The 21,672-nt window shown below is 35.6% G+C and overlaps 1 protein-coding gene across 1 annotated transcript in view; it reads right to left on the bottom strand.

The window, feature by feature from the left end:
- Nucleotides 1–247: 247 nt before the first annotated feature.
- Nucleotides 248–21,672, bottom strand: part of LRRC9 (leucine rich repeat containing 9) — a gene marked incomplete at both ends in the record, with an annotated part of 99,667 nt that continues 78,242 nt past the window's right edge. Inside the window, 6 exons of the mRNA XM_082845499.1 lie at nucleotides 248–287; nucleotides 1,042–1,210; nucleotides 3,012–3,156; nucleotides 7,226–7,366; nucleotides 12,144–12,212; nucleotides 14,098–14,315. Of these exons, the coding sequence (XP_082701625.1) occupies nucleotides 248–287; nucleotides 1,042–1,210; nucleotides 3,012–3,156; nucleotides 7,226–7,366; nucleotides 12,144–12,212; nucleotides 14,098–14,315 (782 nt within the window). The remainder of the gene's footprint in view (nucleotides 288–1,041; nucleotides 1,211–3,011; nucleotides 3,157–7,225; nucleotides 7,367–12,143; nucleotides 12,213–14,097; nucleotides 14,316–21,672) is intronic.

Below are 21,672 nucleotides of genomic sequence, written 5' to 3' on the forward strand. Positions count from 1 at the left end.
ATGATTTTTCTAACATAGAAAATCAAATGAATAATTAAGATAACCATAAAGAAAGTTTAAGAAAGATGATATTAAATAAAATTCACCAAGGGTGATAGAGAGTATCTTCATATGGAACAGAAGTGCTTCAGTAACATAAGTAACGTGATTGTCTTATATTTTTTATCACCAACACTGGCTGCTAGTTTTTGCACAACTACTAAACAGAAATAGGTTTCTTGGTATATATTCATTTCTCTTTAGGCAGTTACATTCGATTTGATCTTGGAAAGTGTCTGCCAGGAATTCTGTCAGAAACAAAATATTTATGAGTCAAGTAATGGTGACAATTTCTTAATGGATTAGCTCGCTTAAGGTAATTCTGCAGTAAATAATTTTTGTATTTTATATGTGTACAATTTCAAAAAGACAACACAAGAAAGAATAATATCCTATTTTTGGCTATCTATAAATCAGGTCATCATGAGGATAAACCATTGATACCAAAATATGGTATCAGTATATTACACTCACTAAATATATTCTCAGTGGGACACGACTGATTATAGCAGGGAAGTTAGTACAGCAAGAACCAGGCTTAAGCTAGATTTGCTGCTAGGTCACTCTAATAGACGCTGCAGAGATTGGCTACAAAGAAGCTAGAGGACAGGTATTAACTGGAAATCTGGGTGGACAGGTGTTGAGCAGCAGAGTGAATTCTTAATGAGAAGTAGCATGTTCTTAGGCCTTCAGCTGGCCTCTAGGGCTAGGATCCAAATTGGAGGAAGGGCAACTGGGAATTATAAGAAGCTTGGAAAATTTACATAATTCTCAGCCTTTGTGATTTCAGAGTTGAATTTATCTGTTGTTCAAAATATAAGTGAACTGCTTTGCATATTCAGTGATTACAAGTGACTTGGGAGAGAATACAATTAAAAGTAGTTCCCATAATAGTAGTTCCCAATTAATAGTTTCCTATTTCTATAGATGACAAGCAAATTGGGGAAGTTTTTTTTTTTTTTTAATGATGACAAGTGATATTAAAACACAGAAAAGCTTTACCTTCCCTCATCTTGGTTGCTCTGGTATATTTGTGCACTTGGAGATGCCATATTCTGATGTGATAAAAGAGATGGAGAGAGATTTATCCCTCCGAGTTGCTGAAAAGCTATTTCTGCATGGATGCTCTGAGGATTACTTGTTAGAATCCCTGCATTCTTGTCTTTTTTGTCTGAAATTAGGAATTATGAAACAATGAAAAGCATTAATAAATTAATAAGGTTTGGTTGTCCTTCAGTTGACTGTGTGCTATACATATTTCATAACATGAATTAAAATTTTTAAATAAAAATAAAAATTGGACTATATTTCTAGCACTTAATGCTGCTTAAATTTTTCTGAGCTAGTGGATCAGTTTGATACCTTCTTGGTAATTTTTTTTTTTTAACATCTTTATTGGGGTATAATTGCTTTACAATGGTGTGTTAGTTTCTGCTTTATAACAAAGTGAATCAGTTATACATATACATATGTTCCCGTATCTCTTCCCTCTTGCGTCTCCCTCCCTCCCACCCTCCCGGTAATTTTTAAAAATATAAATATCCAGAGCTGTGTGCTATAATAAATGTATCAATAAAATGACCATACTTTTCAAAACAAAAATTGGGGCAACACAGTCAGAAAATAGGAAAGAAATAGGACTTTTCCAGAAAATCCTAAAAAAGTAGTTGCATAATGAATCTTAAAGATATCTGAGAAGAAACTTATGGAAATGAATCCAGGGTTGAACTAATGCCCCCCCCAAAGATATTGAAGACATTCCTGAAGATGACAGTGATGACACTGTACTATTAAGGAGGCTAATAACAATTTGGTATGTCTAGTTTTACTGATAGTTCTATCTACTGGACAAAAGCATTAAATTTCTCACTATGATTAAAATCTTGAAGCCATAAGTAGGTAGAAGTATGAAAAATAAGTTAAACAAAAAATAACATCTTAGAGTAAATTATGTTGAATTTCTTTTAACTGAGTTTCCTTTAAAAAAATTGCATATTCTTAGCAGGCTTTTAGATCATTTTATTATTATTGTGATGTTCAGTTTTATTGTCTAACAGTAGTCTGAGGCAAAGTGGGATGTTAGAAAGAATGGAAGAGGTGAGCCCTCAGGGAAAGAGTAGCTACCCCCAATTTCACCAAAATGGTAGCCAGTGAAGATCCGGAATTAGAGAAAAGGCATGATCTAAGTCTGAATGAAAATGTATATAATAGAACGAAACATTTCCATGCCTTGTCCTTTTAATATACTCCCTTCCTTTAGAGAGCTACCTCTTGAAACACTTCCCTACTAATAGCTTCATGAATATATAAAATAATACTGTGGTTTCAGGGATGAAGTTTGATCTTCTCTCTGTAAGATACCCTTTGAACCCCAAGAGTCTGTTGTTACCAATATTTTTAAACCTCTGATTTCTACTTTTAGCAGGATGTACTACAGGTTTTAGTAGTCGTTTGCTATGAAATACACAAAATGTAATAAAAGCTTTGAAAAGAAATGTCAAGAACAATTGTGCAAGTATCACAAAGTTCAAATTGCAAGCAAATGTGTAGTTACAACATATTAGTAGTTGAGTAGAACCAAAAAATACTATTTAGGGCTTCCCTGGTGGCGCAGTGGTTGAGAGTCCGCCTGCCGATGCAGGGGACACGGGTTCGTGCCCTGGTCCGGGAAGATCCCACATGCCGCGGAGCGGCTGGGCCCGTGAGCCATGGCGGCTGAGCCTGCGCGTCCGGAGCCTGTGCTCCGCAACGGGAGAGGCCCCAACAGTCAGAGGCCCGCATACCACAAAAATAAAAAAATACTGTAGATTCTTTGAAATCAGAATGGTCACATGAAACTTGAACAAACATTCAATTTTAGGAAATGTAAATGTAAAATATGCAATTTTAAGTAGTATTAGAAATCAAAGAGATTTTTGTTTCAAATGAAGTGTTTTTGCTTTTTTACATTCACTCAGAAACTGTCAAAATACCTTCAACTTCAGGAGTTAAAGTGAAGTCAGATCCCAAGTAATGGCCAAATCCACCAGGCCGAATTACATTTGTTATCTTTATGGGAGGAGCTTTCACTTGGCCAAACGATCCACCATCCACAGGAGAGTTGGTAACAGGAATAGACTACATAATAAAAGAAAAGTTAAGAATGCCTTATCTCAAAAACTCAGATCAGTAGTCTTAGCCTTACCACAAGCCCCACTTGATAATCACCTTAAAATTTTTTAGGTCAGAAATTATATGCTTCCCTAAACTCAGAGTTTGTATGAGGCAAAAACTGTGAAACAGACAGATTTTGGGGCCCTTAACCCCCCTCAGAACCTTATGTTCTGTTTTTTTCAGACTGCATTGTACTCATTACAACAGTCTAGGGTGATGGCACCTCCCCATTCCAAAGAGTCTTAACAAGGTAAGTGTAGAATTAAGAAAATTAAGCCTTTACCCCTTTGTGATATCTTTTCTTTTTTTCTGAACAGGAATTTCTAGATGGTAAGAGTTGTATCTTCCACATCTTTGTGTTCCTCACATTACCTCACCAGGTGTCTTGCAGTTAATTAGTTTTTCAAGAACAAACAAGTAAATAAAATGGGGACTAAGAAAAGCATCTTATAACAATCACTTTTAATGAGTGTGCTAACTCTCTAAACAGTGTTTACATTTTATGTTAGTTGAGAATTAAGAGGCTTTTAAAAGATTTTCAGGAATCAGCAAATGGAGGAGAGAAGTATTTTAGGCTGGAGACTCTTGGTTTCCCTAGAAATTTATGCCTGCTCTGTCTTTAGTAAGACTGACCTTGTTTATACTTTAAAAAATATGAATTCTGAATATATGTTTTAATTTATTTAGAGATACAGGCTTTTGCCATTTGTGTAAAATTACCCATTTCCCTCGTATTTCAGTAAACGTAACCAAAATGCAGCTTCGTAATGAGCACTAAGGTATCAGGCCTTTTACTAAAGCTGATCCCAAATTCCCTAATTCCTTCATAGGAGTTTCTTCCCATCATTAAACTAGAATATTGTCAAATTTTCTTCTGAAACAAGAGCACCAAAATGTTCTGGTTTAAAGGACAACTTTAGATTTCATTTATTTCCTCTTTATTTGCTGTTAAAAAGAAAGAACAGCAGCAACTAAAACAAAGAAAAATACATTAGACTGAACTGATGAAACTTGAAAAGTATTCTGTTCTTGTGTCTTCTGAACAGCTAAATGAATAGCTCAATTTTTTTCTGGCCAGGAAAATAAAAATTATTATTGCATCTTAAAATAGATTTCTCTGAAATAAAGACTTCAAATACCCCCTTTATTTTACTAACCATATATAGATGAATTCTTTAAAACCCAATTTTTAAATAAAGTATTTACATATAGAGTAAATGGAAAGGTAATTAAATTCTTATGTACGGCACCGATTTGAATGGCAAGAATAGGTATCTAGAATCACTGAAGACGACATGGTAGTACAGAATTGGAAAAATCTTAGTTCACTATATGAGAAATAGAAAAGAATAGCCAACAAGCAAAACCTTTAGTGAAATAATCATCATTGACTACAATTTGAGTTTATGTATTTTTTTTGCTATATGAAACTAATTAAAAAATATGTATGGAAATTGGGATCTTTAAAGTTGCTCTAAGTGATTTCTTTATATGGAATTTAGTGAGTATTTATGAAGTTATATGGAATTTTTAAAACGTAGCCAACATTACCTTAAAATAGAATTTATCAAATGTTACAATTTGTATAGGTCTCTCACTGGAGGCCTCACATTTGTGGTATGATAGACAGAATAATGCCGCCCCCCAAGATGTCCACATCCTAATCTCTAAAACCTGTGAATGCTTTACGTGGCAAAAAAGGACTTTACAGGCATAATTAAATTAAGGATTTTGAGATGGGGAGAATATCCTGGATTATCTAGGTGGGCCCAATACAATCACAAGGGTCCTTATAAGAGGGAGGCAGGGAGGGTCAGTGTGAGAGAAGATGTAATGATGGAAGCAGAGGTCAAAGTGATGCCATTGCTGGAAGAGGGCCATGAGCCAAGGAATGCAGATAGCCTCTAGAAGTTTGAAAGGCAAAGAACAAATTCTCTCCTAGAAGGTATGCAGCCCTGCCGATACTTGTGATTTTAGCTCTGTAAGACTGATTTTTTGGACTTACGACCTCCAGAATTGTAAGATAATAAATTTGTGTTGTTTCAAGACACCAAATTTGAGGTAATTTGTTACAACAGCAATAAGAGACTAAAGTTTCCTTTAGTTTTCCACTTCTGGAAGCAAGAAGTGACTTGCTCATGGAATATAAGAGAGAAAGGGAAAGGAGGCATAAATCATTGAACTAACTTTTAATTATTCTCTTTTTAAAGACTAGAGACTGTGACAATAATTAGGTAGATGACATTAGATGGTGCTGTCTCTTAGTTATACAGATTAGTAGCTAAGCTTTTTTTCACAAAGCATAGTTTTTAGAAAAACATTTGTAAATATAACCCATAAATGAACCAATTTCCTCTGCCTAGTCTAGATAATCTTTTTTTTTTTTAGATAATCTTTATTAACATTGTACAGCTCTAAGTTTCACAGGTCTCTATAGCTATTTTGACCCATAATAGAATCCCCTTGGTTAATTTTAAAAAGTCAGGGAATAATAAGAATTAGATCTATAATTCTTTTTATAATTCTTAAAAAAAATTTTAAAACATAAAAGTACATGTGCCCACACATCTTTTGATGAAGGGTCAAGGCCTTTTCTTTAAGAAAGAGTCCCTTGACTGGTATTTTATCTGATTGATAAATCCACCCTTAAGGGTTTTACCTACAATTTCCAGTTTTGGTTTCGTTAAAGTAGCAAGACTTCAACAACATGTGGAGAAAATTTGAATACAAGAAACTGTCTAGATTTAAAGAAATTTTCCCACATATTAGTCTGAATTTTTATAATTTTCTTCCTTATTTTGCAGGTTTTTTCCCTCCCAACCTAATTTGATATTATTTGTGTATGTGTAATCAATTATTTGTGATTTGTGTAATTGACCTTTTTCCAGACTTTACAGAGAATCCCATTTGGCTTTCATAGAAACATAGAAATAATAATTTAAAATTTGTACTTGTGTATCTGTTTATTTAAAATAAAAGTTATAAGTTTTTGAAAAAACACAGCCGACTCAATAAATATGTGAATCAATTGCTGAAGGCAGAAGTGAGCTTAGAGAGTAGCCTACTAGTATCAAACGTTCAATGTGCTCTGGGAACTCGTTAGTTTGTTTTACAAAGGGAGTGGAGAGTGTTGGGTAAGCCAGTGAGATAAATGAAAGCATCTACAGTAGTCTTATCGCTTTCCTCTTCAACTCAACTTTTAAAAGTAATCTTTGTTCACTGACTAACGCCCTTGCTCTCTTGCTTTCACTGACAGTAGAGGTTCATTTACACTCTCACTGCCCCACCTTAGTCCAGGTTTTCATAATCTCTCTTGGATTATTCTAAAAGCCTCTTAGCTGGTTTCTCTGCCTCCAGCTCCTTCTTCCTTAAACCTTGCAAAGGCACAGCTCTAATAGTGTTACTTCTTTGTTCAAAAACCATAGCTTTTCTGTGTTAAATTTAGTCTTTTAAGATAGTTATGAAAAATCCTGGTGGTCAATGATAGAATTTCCAAATTATATGCTTTTGTGGCTTCTCTCTCTAACCTCTTCCCTGTCATGCTCAGATACCCTACTAGGGTTCATAGGCAAAAGGCCCAATTATTCTGCCAATATACAAGAAAAGAGGCACACACCTCCCTTGTTAGATGAACTACACAGTCCAGAGAGTTTGAGGTCATTATTCCTTCCTTCCCTTTCTATCTCCTAAGTGGAGAGAGTTTTATTGTTAGTCACTGTTTATAAGAGTGATACGTTACAGTTTCTTACCTTCTAGCATTATCTGACATATGGAACAAGAGGCACAGTTTAAAATAATTTGCTTTATGTCAAAGTATGTTTTTTGAATAAGGAGCTTTCCTAGCTTCTATGTGTATATGCTCTATTCACCAGATCAAGCTGCTTTTGACAGTAATCACCAAATATATACTAAAATTATCTAGAAAAACATCATACATCAGGTTTAAACATTACGTAAAAACTCATGACAGAATGTTCATCTACTAATAATTTATGTATTTTAAAAGAAAAAGTGTAAATAATAGAATTATTACCAAATTTTTCTTTGCTTGTGGTTCAGAGAAGTGAAATTCAGCTTTTGCCCTATCATCTGAATTCACAGGGATTCCATCTAACATCTGTAAGTTAGGCAGTCGAAATATAAGCACGTGGCGATGTAGCATTTTTCTACAAATCTGAATAAAGTTAAAAATAACAATTCATTCCTTAAAAAAACTTTTTATTTCAAAGATTAACCTTTATAGAGAAGCATAGACAGCAGAGATCACATGTAACAGCTAATTTGTAGTATTAAATGATATAAATACGAATTCCCTTATTGAAAGATTCCTCAATTCCCTGTTATGCCAAATGAAGATGAGAAGTTTTTTTTTTTAAACAAGGCTACCACTTGGAGATTTAATGTCTTTTTAGAGTATATGATATTGTTCATTAACTACAGGCAATCCCAACTCATGAATAGGATTATATTATAAAAGTTCACTTATAAGTAATTAATTTGAAACTTGTATGATAATTTCCCATAGACACTATGCAGTTTAATTCAATACACATCTATTGAACTATATGATCCATCACTTCATAGTATTAACCTACTATAAAAATACTTGCATAAGTACATAAGAGAGTGTGTAGAAAGTGTTAACATAGTAGGCTTGAGGCTGTTATCTTTAGAAGGATCTGTTTGTAAGGAGCTCTTGACAAGAGTTTGGTACTTGGATTTTGGAAGCTCTCCCACCATTCCTTAACTGATAAGGGTAGTTCACTATGCCTAGACTGCTTATACAAACAATAGGATTCATGTTCAACCTGCTCTCCTTCTGGGAGTCTGGAATTTTGGTATGTGATTGGCACAGGGTACCTACATGACCAGCTTCCAAAAAAACCCTTGAATGCTATTAAGTCTAATGGGATTTCCTGGGCAGAAATATAACACATTTGTTGCTACATTTTTGTTGGTGTGTGAAGAGTGCACACTGTGATCCCCTCATGTGAGGGAAAGAGCATAAGGAAGCCTGCACATGGATTCCTCCAGACTCTGCCCATGTGTTTTTCCTTCATCACTTGGCTGTGTATCCTCATTACGTCACAGTAATAAATCTTAGCCATGAGTATAGCTATATGCTGAGTCCCTTGACTTTTAGCAAATCTCCGAATATAGGGATGATCTGGGGTACTGACAACACAGAAGAAGTATGCAGCACTGTTTGTGATAACAAAAGAAAGAAAGAAAGATTATCATCAGAGGGGAATAAACTATTTTTTAAAAATGTAGTAGATACATATACATTAATGGAGAGGGATCTCTAAGCCATAAATTGAGTTAAAAAAATGAGCACATTCAAGGCCACAAAGCCAGTTTCATAAAACCAAAGAATGTATAGACTGTCTCTTCTGATTAAAATGTAATAACACTAGAAATAAATAATAACGAGATAGCTAAAAATACCTAATAGGTTTGAAATTAACACACATAATCCTCAATAATTCACAGATTGAAGAAGAAATCTTTTGTAAAGTAGATTCTAAGATTTTTTTTTTTGATGTGGACCATTTTTTTAAAAGTCTATTGAATTTGTTATAATATTGCTTCTGTTTCATGTTTTGGTTTTGTGGCTGCAAGGCATGTGGGATCCTAGCTCCCTGACCAGGGATCAAATCCACACCCGCTGCATTGGAGGGCAAAATCTTAACCACTGGACCACCAGGGAAGTCCCTGTAAAGTAGATTCTAAGAAATAGCAGGAAAAACACAACATATCAAAACTTTTAGGCTATTGCTAAAACAGTATTTTGTAACCTAAAATTTATTCATTTAGAAGAAATATTAAAAATTAATGAGCTAGGCATTCTACTCCAGAATATTTTAAAAAAGTAAATTCCAAGAAACTAAAGGTAAAGGGTAGAAATTAATGAACAAAAAAGAAAAATTACACTTGATAAAACCAAAATATGGTTATTTGAAGAGATTAATACGATAGACAAACCTTTAGTAAGACTCATCAAGAATAAAAGAGAAAAAGCAAAAAAACCCAACAAATTTAGATATAAAAAAGGTGACAAAACACAGATATAGTAGAGATTTTTAAAATTCATGAAAGTATTATGATGGAAGTGCATTTAAAGTTTAGATAAAAGGACAATTTTATTGAAAAATATAAGTTCTCAATATTGACTTTTGAATAAATAGAAATTGCTTCTTGCCTTTTTGTTAAGAACAAGTGTAGTATCTGTTCTTATCAGTTTAATAGAAAATGGCTAGATAATATATATCAATTAAAGGATTTGAATAAGTAGTTTAAAATCTAACTTCAAAAAATATTAAGTTCACATGGTTTTAGAGACAGGATCTAATTATCCTTCAAGGAACACACAAGTCTTCTTTTATATAAATTAATTCATAGACTAGAAAAAGAGGGAGAACTCCCCAATTAATTTTATGAGGCAAGAACAGCCTTGATGAACTTGAAAAGAATAGTATAATAAAGTAAAATTACAGAATAATTTTACTTATTTCCATAGAGATATGCTACATGAAATTTTAGCAAATTGAATCCAATAAAGTATAAAAGATGACCAAGTAGTATTCATCCCAGGAATTTAAGGATGGTTTAGCACCAGAATCTATTAATATAATTTGCATATTAACAGATTAAAGAGAGATACTATATTTCCAATTAGTTAAAATCCAGTGTCCATTCCTGATAAAAACAAGTAGTAAACTGGAATTAGAAAGGAACTGCCTTAAAATGTTGAAGGTTATCTACCCATAACCTACAGCAAACATATTTAATAGTGACAATTTAGAAGCATTCTTTTGAGGTCAGTAACTATCAGTGTGTCTATTCAGCACTGTACTAGAAGTCCTAGTCAGCACACTGACAGAAGTAAAGGAAATAAAACCATAAGGATTGGAAAGAAAGAGTCATTATTTGTAGATACTATGATTGTCTACAGAGAAAATCCAACAAAATTTACAATCCATTAGAATTTAAAAGAGAGTTCAGCAAGCTTCCTGGATAAAGAGTAATATGCAAAAATCAGAATTTCTATACTTTAGCAACAAACAACTAGAAAAATATAAAAAGATATTGTTTAAAACAGCTATTAAAACAACAGAATAGGGCTTCCCTGGTGGCACAGTGGTTGAGAATCTGCCTGCCGATGCAGGGGACACGGGTTCGTGCCCCGGTCCAGGAAGATCCCACATGCCGCGGAGCGGCTAGGCCCATAAGCCATGGCCGCTGAGCCTGTGCGTCCAGAGCCTGTACTCCGCAATGGGAGAGGCCACAACAGTGAGAGGCCCGCGTACCGCAAAAACAAAACAAAACAAAACAAAACAAAAAACAACAGAATAAATCTAACGAAAGATGATTAAAACCTTTAGGAGAAAATCACAAACCTTTATTGAAGGACATAAACACAGCGATATTTGTGTTTGTGAAAGAGAAGGCTCAATGCTATAAATATTACGGGAGACTGCTTATTGTATTTCTTTCTTGGTGGAAATAGCTTTATGATGTGGCACTACTGGCTCTCTCAGTCCCTTCACTCCTTCACTCGGGGAAGGAGAGCGACTTAACTGATAAATCTGGGAAGATTTTTTTAAAAATAAATTTATTTATTTATGTTGTTGTGGGTTTGTTTTGTTTTGTTTTTGCGGTACGCGGGCCTCTCCCTGTGTGGCCTCTCCCGTTGCAGAGCAACAGGCTCCGGACGCGCAGGCTCAGCGGCCATGGCTCACGGGCACAGCCGCTCCACGGCATGTGGGATCTTCCCAGACCGGGGCACGAACCCGTGTCCCCTGCATCGGCAGGCGGACTCTCAACCACTGCGCCACCAGGGAAGCCCTATTTATTTTATTTATTTTTGGCTGCATTGGGTCTTTGCTGCTGCACACGGGCTTTCTCTAGTTGTGGCGAGCGGGGGCTACCCTTCGTTGCAGTGCGTAGGCTTCTCATTGCAGTGGCTTCTCTTGTTGTGGAGCACAGGCTCTAGGTGCGTGGGCTTCAGTAGTTGTGGTACATGGGCTTAGTTGCTCTGCGGCATGTGGGATCTTCCTGGACCAGGGCTCGAACCCGTGTCCCCTGCATTGGCAGGTAGATTCTTAACCACTGCACCACCAGGGAAGTCCCAATCTGGGAAGATTAAACTAGGTATGTTTAGCTCCTGTCTTTCCTCTTGAGAAGGAGCTTATTGCTGGGAGAATGCCTTCTGCTCCTCCAGGAGAAGCTCTCCTCCCATGTGGAAAGGCCTCAGTGAAGTATTTCCTGCTACTGGGTCATCGTGACTTACTTTTGGCATCTGTTAGCAGGCCCATTTGGCTTTCTCACTAAGCTAAGCAAAATATTCTCAGCTCTCTATCTGCCACTGTCATATTTCTCAATTCATTCAAATGTTAGGTGAGTAAGGATGCTACTTATTTGATCCCTTCAAAGACTCCAACGGGAAAGGTGGCAAATTTTTCCCAAAATTAATATATAAATTCAGTGCAATTCCAATTAAAATATCAACAAGATTCTCATATAACTTGAGAAGCTGTTTACTGAAACTCATAGGAAGTGTAAAGGGCCAGGGATAGCCAAGACAGTGAAGAAAAAAAAAGAGAAGGTGGAAGACAAGGAAAATTAGAGGTGCTTACTCTACTGGACATCAAGACTTAATGTAAAACTTTAGTGATTAACACAGTGTAATGTTATAGGGATTGACAAATAAGCCAATGAATACAAAGTAGAACCAAGAAGTAGACCCTCTTGTATATGACAATGACAGTTTATATTGTAATCAGTTGGAAGAAGACGCTAGTCAATAAATTGTGCTTGGATAACTGTTTATGCATATGGAAACAGATAAAATTAAATCTTTTCTCACATTATATAAAAATAAGTTATATATAACTATAAATTATATTTAAAATAAATTAACTAATAAATTAGAAAAATAACACACTCACTGGATTGCCATAAACTGTAAGCTCTCTGAGGGAAGAGATACCATCAAGTTTTTCCAGTTCTGCCATATCCTATTAAAAAATTAAGCAGTAAGTTATTATTTGGTTAGACCCAACATCTTTAAATATATGCTGATTTGAAGTAATTATATGTAAGTGTTGGATTGCAACGAGTTCATGATTGAATCTTCTGAAGTGAGCTTGATTGACAATATTCTGTATTGTTGATTAAAGACAGATCTGTGTACTATTGATTCCAAATACATGACTGGGTAAAGATGACAAGCTAACATGGGAAACAGGCCATACAGCAGCGCTTACTAGGAAAGACCATATTTTTTTCAGAAGACTTATGATCTATTCTAAAACTCAGATTATATTTGGTTAATTCCCAAGAGGATTGACCTAGATGTGTAGAAAAGGAGGTGAATCTAGTCTAAACAATTTCAAAGGTGCATATCAAACACAACCTTAACCATGAAGGAGCATGTCATATTGAATGGACTTAATACTGATATATTTGATGGTAATGTATATAGTTGAAAAACTATTTCTCTAGTTGAATGACTTGCCTTTGCTACTGGATGGGATTATTTATTATTATCTATTTAACATTGGTGAAAGTTTGCAAATACATTTTAGTTTCTGCAAAGTTATTTATAAAATGCTATTGCTGACAAAATTTAGGCAACAAGATCAGCTTCAGGTTGTTGCTAGTTCATAGTAATAAAACAAAGTTATTGATATGCTCCTCTTCTTATTTGGGATGACTAGTGGGTTTAGCCAATTCATCTAGTAACTATAAAAATATTTAGACCTATTTTAGATCACTTGGAAGTGGAATTTGAGAAGCCACGGGAATGCCCCAGACCCTGTGTATCCTTGAAATTATTAGTAAGGCTTGATACTGGGTAAGGTCTCAGATTCAAGTAAGTCTGATTTGACATATTCTTTGTGTTATCTCAGTTGCTATCACTGGAAAGAGTTCCTATAGGATAGCAATTATCCTAATTTAGATTTCTTCTGGATAAAGCTTTGGAAGAACCATTGCCAGTTTTGGCAGGCTTTTTCTCAGATGAATGTTGTTTGACCCTTGATGTGTGAGTTGTATGTAATTTTCTCTGTATATGTATTTACTAGTTGCTGTGTAGAAAGGGGCACTGATCATGATTTCCTTGTAGCCTTGAACAGGCTTTTATATCACTCCAGAAAAGGCTTCCTGAACTCCAGCAAGAAGAGCCACTAACAAGTATTGATCATGTATCTACTATGTACCAGACGCTTTGCTATATACTAATACAAATGTGGGCAAGAAAGACATGGTCCCTGCCCTTGCAGGGCAGTATACAGTTCAGTTTGTCTTCAAGATTGTCTTAGAGGTATGGGCAGAAATATCAAAATTGGTAAAAGGAGGGCTAACTGATCATCAGCAAAACACTGAGAGAAATGTTAGGAGAAATACCTTCAACCCTCTTATCTGCATACTATCTCAGAAGAGAGTTTGGGCAGGCTCAGTTGGGGCAGTGGCCTAATGGAAACAGGCTGAATTATGAGCAGGTGAAACAAATGCAGGATGCTAGCTTAGGAAGCCTTGAGTGGGGAAAGATGGATTATTAAAGCCAAGTCGGAGTCCATTATCAGGAGTTGATTCAAATGTCAGGTAGAACAAGTACGTATGTTAAGTTTAAAGGGGCAGAGGGAGTCTAGGATTGAGATGCACAAATAGCTTGGACCAAGAGAAGTCAGGAACAAAAAATATCTCTTAGAGGATCTGCAGGTAGATGCATGTGGGTTGGTTGGGTTTATAAGTCTAGCAGCAAGGTGAGCATTTCTGCATCCCAGAGTATTTACATGTCATATAAATGATAAATAACACACTAGCAAAATTTTCATTGGTGTGCTTGGAAGCTTTATATTCAAAGGAGTTAAGTCTTTTAAATCTCATAAATAATGTTACCTGGATTTTATTATATCCTAGGAAGAGTTTCTCTAGTTTTACCAAAGGTTGTAATTTGCTCAGCTCTCGTAGTCTGTTTTCCTCTAGGTGAAGTGCCAACAGAGAGCTTGGTTTGGCAAAGGCACTATCATTAAAGGCTCTGATGCGGTTATGGTCCACTACCAATTCCTGAAGGAATTCTAAGTTGTCAAGCCCTTCAACTTGACTGATTTCATTCCCTGAAAAAGATAATTCATGATATGTTAAGTGAGCCCAAACTGAATAAAAGTTATCTATCTTCATTTAAATATTTTTTTATCAAATGATTCTTTAAGAAGTGAAGTATTAAAAAGAACATATTTCCAAGGAGAAACAGAAATGTAATTTATAGGAAGGTAGCATCATCATCAAATAATATTTGGCAAAATTTTTCCTTTAAGATATGATGCACAAAATGTACTGAATTGACCCAATCTGTCTGTTCAACAGTTAAGTGCTAAAATAGTTGATACTGATAAAAGTAGATGTATAAAAGTGCTGCAGAAGATATGCTTCCTAGCTCATACAGCTCAATAACAAAAAAACAACCCAATCAAAAAATGGGCAGAGGACCTAAATAGACATTTCTCCAAAGAAGACATACAGATGGCTGAAGTATATGAAAAGATGCTCAACATTGCTAATTATTAGAGAAATGCAAATCAAAACTACAATGAGGTACCACCTCACACTGGTCAGAATGGCCATCATTAAAAAGTCTATAGACACTTAGGTTGCTTCCATGTCCTGGCTATTGTAAATAGTGCTGCAATGAACATTGTGGTACATGACTCTTTTTGAGTTATGGTTTTCTCAGGGTATATGCCCAGTAGTGGGACTGCTGGGTCATATGGTAGTTCTATTTTTAGTTTTTCAAGGAATCTCCATACTGTTCTCCATAGTGGCTGTATCAATTTACATTCCCATCAGATGAATGGATAAAGAAGATGTGGCACCTATGTACAATGGAATATTAGCCATAAAAAGAAACGAAACTGAGTTATTTGTAGTGTGGTGGATGGACCTAGAATCTGTCATACAGAGTGAAGTAAGTCAGAAAGAGAAAAACAAATACCGTACGCTCACACATATATATGGAATCTAAATTTTAAAAAAATGGTTCTGAAGAACCTAGGAGCAGGACAGGAATAAAGACGCAGATGTAAAGAGTGGACTTAACGACTTGGGGAGGGGGAAGGGTAAGCTGGGATGAAGTGAGAGAGTGGCATGGACATATATACACTACCAAATGTAAAATAGATAGCTAGTGGGAAGCAGCCGCATAGCACAGGGAGATCAGCTTGGTGCTTTGTGACCATCTAGGGGGGTGGGATGCTGGAGAGGTTGTGGAGAAAAGGGAACCCTCCTACACTGTTGGTGGGAATGTAAATTGGTGCAGCCACTATGCAAAACAATATGGAGGTGGCTGAAAAAACTAAAAATAGAGTTGCCATATGATCCAGCAATTCAAAAAGATGCATGCACCCCAATGTTCACTGCAGCACTATTTACAATATCCAAGACATGGAAGCAACCTAAATGTCCATCAACAGATAAATGGATAAAGAAGATATGGTACATAGATACAATGGAATGTTACTCAGCCATAAAAAAGAATGAGATAATGCCATTTGCAGCTACACGTATGGACCTAGAGATTATCATACTAACCGAATTAAGTCAGAAAGAGAAAGCAAATACCATATGATATCACTTCAATGTGGAATCTAAAATATGACACAAATGAACCCATCCACAAAACAGAAACAGACTTACAGACAGAGAACAGACTTGTGGTTGCCAAGAGGGAGAGGTGGTGGGGGAAATATGTACTGGAGTTTGGGACTAGCAGATGCAAACTATTATATATAGAATGGGTAAACAACAAGAGCCTACTGTGTAGCACAGGGAACTATATTCAATATCCTATAATAAGTCATAATGGAAAAGAATATGAAAAAGACTATATATATGTATAACTGAATCACTTTGATGTACACCAGAAACTAACACAGCATTGTAAATCAACTATAATTTAATTTTAAAAACAAACAAAAACAACTTAAAAAGAAAGACCAAAATGCACCAGGAAGTAGTTAGAAAAGCAAAAAAAAAAAAAGATACACTTCCTGAGTATACTGGGTTATTCTAATTATTATTCTAATAGGTATTCAAATAGGTATATCTAATTATTAAAATAAACTAATTTGTTGTAATGTTAGGTTGGAAGAATATACCTTAATTATGCTGTTCTTTCTTTCTCAACATATTTTTGCACTGCAACTACATTAAAAAATTAAGAATTTATTACGTTAATTAAAACCTCAATCCTTTCATTATAACCTATGATTTCTCTCAGCTGTAGCAATCAATAGTTTTATAAGTATGAATGATAACTTATATAAGAAGAGAACCTTTGAGTTGACCAAATGCTTTTATGTGTGTTTTCTATTCGATTCTTAAAATAGCACAGGGAAAATTTTATCCTTTTTTCTTTTTTTTTTGCTGTATTCGGGCCTCTCACTGTTGTGGCCTCTCCCGTTGCGGAGCACAGGCTCCGGACGCACAGGCTCAGCGGCCATGGCTCACGGGCCCAGCCGCTCCGCGGCATGTGGGATCTTCCCGGACCGGGGCACGAACCCGTGTCCCCTAGCATCGGCAGGCGGACTCTCAACCACTGCGCCACCAGGGAAGCCTATCCTTTTTTAGTGATCAGAAAACTGAGGGTCAGAGAAACTGTCTTGCTCAATGACATAAAAGTGGCAACACCAGGCCTACCCTAGACCTTTTACAATGCTGCTTCTGTGCCATTCTTTCATCCACTATTTATCCTCTTTGTTACTGGACTGAATTGTGTCCCCCCCCCAATTAATATGTGGAAGTCTTAACCCCTAGCCCCTCAGAACATGGCTGTATTTCGGTCTTTAAAGAGGTAACTAACGTTAAATGAGGTCATTGGGTGATCACTAATCCAATATCACTGGTGTCCTTATGTGAAGAGGAGATTAGGACACAGAGGGAAGACCATGTGAAGACACAGAATACAATTATAAGCCAAGAAGAGAGGCCCTCAGAAGTGACCAACCCTGCTGATATCTTGATCTTGGACTTCTGGCCTCCAGAACTGTGAGGAAATAAATTTTTGTTTAAGCCACGCAGGCTGTGGTACTTTGTTATGGCAGTCCTAGCAAACTAATATACTACTGAACATGTGATCCCACTTTCTTGGAATTCTTCTCTTTGTAATTTAACATATTTAGTCGAACTTAAGATGCCAACGATTGTTAAGATAGGTCAATATTTTATGTATACTAAGGAAAAAAAACATGGCTAGGTAAACTATGTTATGCCATCAATTAAGATACAACCTGATTTCAAGACATGTTAAAATATAAAAAGTGGGTGTCTCATAATTGATGAAATATGAGAAAGTTACCTTATTTTGTTTTATTCCTTAGAGAAACTGATAACATCATAACCTTCAATAAAATTGCTCACCGAATTAAATCACAGACTTTGAAACATTACCACTGCCTTACTTAAGAATGAAAAAAAGACTATTCAAGTCAGACTGAGAAAAATGACTCAGTTGTGTTAATATATTACTTTCATGAAATCATGTATTTGGACGGTCACTTTTAATAAAGTCCAGTGGTATAAAAATCACGTGACATAGCTTTAAGTGCTGAATAATGTCTACAGTAGCATATTTTTGGCTATTTTTCATTTTAGAATGTTCACTAAACATATTTAAGAAAGAAAACTCCAAAACAACAGTGCTAAATGTGATTTCAGGGATCTTATATTTAACTAGTAGAATTTGCCATTGTTAGAAAACTCTCACTTATTTACTTCTAAATTAAAAAAATTTTTTTTACTTATGAGATATTATTTATTTCCCTTCTTAACAGTTCATTTTTCTTTAATATCTTTATTGGAGTATAAGTTGCTGCTGTACAACAAAGTGAATCAGATATATATATACATATATCCTCATATCCCCTCCCTCTTGCACCTTCCTCCCACCCTCTAGGTGGTCACAAAGCACCAAGCTGATCACCCTGTGCGATGCAGCTGCTTCCCACTAGCTAGTTATTTTACATTTGGTAGTGTATGGACATCATCAAAAAATCTACAGTATAGGCTGAAGTCAGGGAGCTCCACTAGCCCAGAGATAAACCCATGCACATATGGTCACCTTATCTTTGAAAAAGGAGGCAAGAATAAAGAATGGAGAAAAAACAGCCCGTTCAGTAAGTGGTGCTGGGAAAACTGGACAGCTATAAGTAAAAGAATGAAATTAGAACACTTCCTAACACCATACACAAAAATAAAATCAAAATGGATTAGAGACCTAAATGTAAGGCTAGACACTAGCTAGTTATTTTACATTTGGTAGTGTATGGACATCATCAAAAAATCTACAGTATAGGCTGAAGTCAGGGAGCTCCATTTTTCTTTTGCAAGATTGCTTTGGCTATTCGGGGTCTTTCCAAACAAATTGTGAAATTTTTTGTTCTAGTACTGTGAAAAATGCCCTTGGTAGTTTGATAGGGATTGCAATGAATCTGTAAATAGCTTTGGGTAGTATAGTCATTTTCACAATGTTGATTCTTCCAATTCAAAACATGGTATATCTCTCCACCTGTTGGTATCATCTTTAATACCTTTCATCAGTGTCTTATACTTTTCTGCATACAGGTCTTTTGTCTCCTTAGGTAGGTTTATTCCTAGGCATTTTATTCTTTTTGTTGCGGTGGTAAATGGGAGTGTTTCCTTAATTTCTCTTTCATATTTTTCAACATTAGTGTATAGGAATGCAAGAGATTTCTGTGCATTAATTTTGTATCCTGCTACTTAACCAGATTCACTGATTAGCTTTACTAGTTTTCTGGTAGCATCTTTAGGATTCTCTCTGTAAAGTATCATGTCATCTGCAAACAGTGACAGCTTTACTTCTTCTTCTCTGATTTGGATTCCTTTTATTTCTTTTTATTCTCTGATTGCTGTAGCTAAAACTTCCAAAACTATGTTGAATAATAGTGGTGAGAGTGGGATCCTTGTCTTGTTCCTGAGTTTAGAGGAAATGGTTTCAGTTTTTCACCATTGATGATGATGTTGGCTGTGGGTTTATCATATATGGCCTTTATTATGTTGAGGTAAGTTCCCTCTATGCCTGCTTTCTGGAGAGTTTTTATCATAAATGGGTGTTGAATTTTGTTGAAAGCTTTTTCTACAGCTATGGAGATGATCATATGGTTTTTATCCTTCAGTTTGTTAATATGGGGTATCACATTGATTGATTTGCATATATTGAAGAATCCTTGCATCCCTGGGATACACCCCCACTTGATCATGGTGTATGATTCTTTTAATGTGCTGTTGGATTCTGTTTGCTAGTATTTTGTTGAGGATTTTTGCATCTATGTTCATGAGTGATATTGGTCTTTAGTTTTCTTTTTTGTGCCATCTTTGTCTGATTTTGGCATCAGGGTGATGGTGACCTTGTAGAATGAGTTTGGGAGCATTCCTCCCTCTGCTATATTTTGGAAGAGTTTGAGAAGGATAGGTGTTAGCTTTTCTCCAAACTGATAGAATTCGCCTGTGAAGCAGTCTGGTCCTGGGCTTTATGTTTGTTGGAAGATTTTTAATCACAGTTTCAATTTCAGTGCTTGTGGTCGGTCTGTTTATATTTTCTATTTCTTCCTGGTTCAGTCTCAGAAGGTTGTGCTTTTCTAAGAATTTGTCCCTTTCTTCAAGGTTGTCCATTTTTTTGGCATACAGTTCCGTGTAGTAATCCCTCATGATTCTTTGATTTCTGCAGTGTCAGTTATTACTTCTCCTTTTTCATTTCTAATTCTGTTGATTTGAGTCTTCTCCCTTTTTTTCTTGAAGAGTCTGGCTAATGGCTTATCAATTCAGTTTATCTTCTAAAAGAACCAACTTTTAGTTTTATTGATCTTTGCTATTGTGTCCTTCACTTCTTTTTCATTCATTTCTGACTTTATCTTTATGATTTCTTTCCTTCTGCTAACTTTGGGGTTTTTTTGTTCTTCTTCCTCTAATTGCTTTAGGTGTAAGATTAGATTGTTTATTTGAGATTTTTCTTGTTTCTTGATGTAGGATTGTATTGCTATAAACTTCCCTCTTAGACCTGCTTTTGATGCATCCCATAGGTTTTGGGTTGTTGTGTTTTCATTGTCATTTGTTTCTAGGTATTTTTTGATTTCCTCTTTGATTTCTTCAGTGATCTCTTCATTATTTGGTAGTGTATTGTTTAGCCTCCATGTGTTTGTATTTTTTACATTTTCTTTCCTGTAATTGATATCTAGTCTCATAGCGTTGTGGTGGAGAAGATACTTGATACAATTTCAATTTTCTTAAATTTACCAAGGCTTGATTTGTGGCCCAAGATATGATCTATCCTGGAGAATGTTCCATAAGCACTTGAGAAGAAACTGTATTCTGTCATTTTTGGATGGAATGTCCTATAAATATCAATTAAGTCCATCTTGTCTAATGTGTCATTTAAAGCTTGTGTTTCCGTATTTATTTTCATTTTGGATGATCTGTCCATTGGTGAAAGTGGGGTGTTAAAGTCCCCTACTATGAATGTGTTACTGTCGATTTCCCCTTTTATGGCTGTTAGTATTTGCCTTATGTATTGAGGTGCTCCTATATTGGGTGCATAAATATTTACAATTGTTATATCTTCTTGTTGGATTGATCCTTAGATCATTATGTAGTGTCCTTGTCTCTTGTAATAGTCTTTATTTTAAAGTCTATTTTGTCAGATATGAGAATTGCTACTCCAGCTTTCTTTTGATTTCCATTTGCATGGAATATCTTTTTCCATCCCCTCACTTTCAGTCTGTATGTGTCCCTAGGTCTGAAATGGGTGTCTTGTAGACAGCATATATATGGGTCTTGTTTTTGTATCCATTCAGCCAGTCTACGTCTTTTGGTTGGAGCATTCAATCCATTTACATTTAAGATTATTCTCAGTATGTATGTTCCTACTCCCATTTGCTTAATTGTTTTGGGTTTGTTACTGTAGGTCTTTTCCTTCTCTTGTGTCTCCTGCCTATAGAAGTTCCTTAGGCATTTGTTGTAAAGCTGGTTTGTTAGTGCTGAATTCTCTTCACTTTTGCTTGTCTGTAAAGGTTTTAATTTCTCCATTGAATCTGAATGAGATCCTTGCTGGGTAGAGTAATCTTGGTTGTAGGTTTTTCCCTTTCATCACTTTAAACATGTCCCTTCTGGCTTGCATAGTTTCTGCTGAAAGATCAGCTGTTAACCTTATGGGGATTCCCTTGTATGTTATTTGTTGTTTTTCCCATGCTGCCTTTAATATTTTTTATTTGTATTTAATTTTTGATAGTTTGATTAATATGTGTCTTGGTGTGTTTCCCCTTGGATTTATCCTGTATGGGACTCTCTGCAATTCCTGGACTTGATTGACTATTTCCTTTCCCATGTTAGGGAAGTCTTCAACTATAATCTCTTCAAATATTTTCTCAGACCCTATTTTCTCTTCTTCTGGAACCCCTATAATTC

Source organism: Leucopleurus acutus (assembly GCF_964270905.1).
Source record: "Leucopleurus acutus genome assembly, chromosome: 1".
Lineage (NCBI taxonomy): Eukaryota > Metazoa > Chordata > Mammalia > Artiodactyla > Delphinidae > Leucopleurus > Leucopleurus acutus.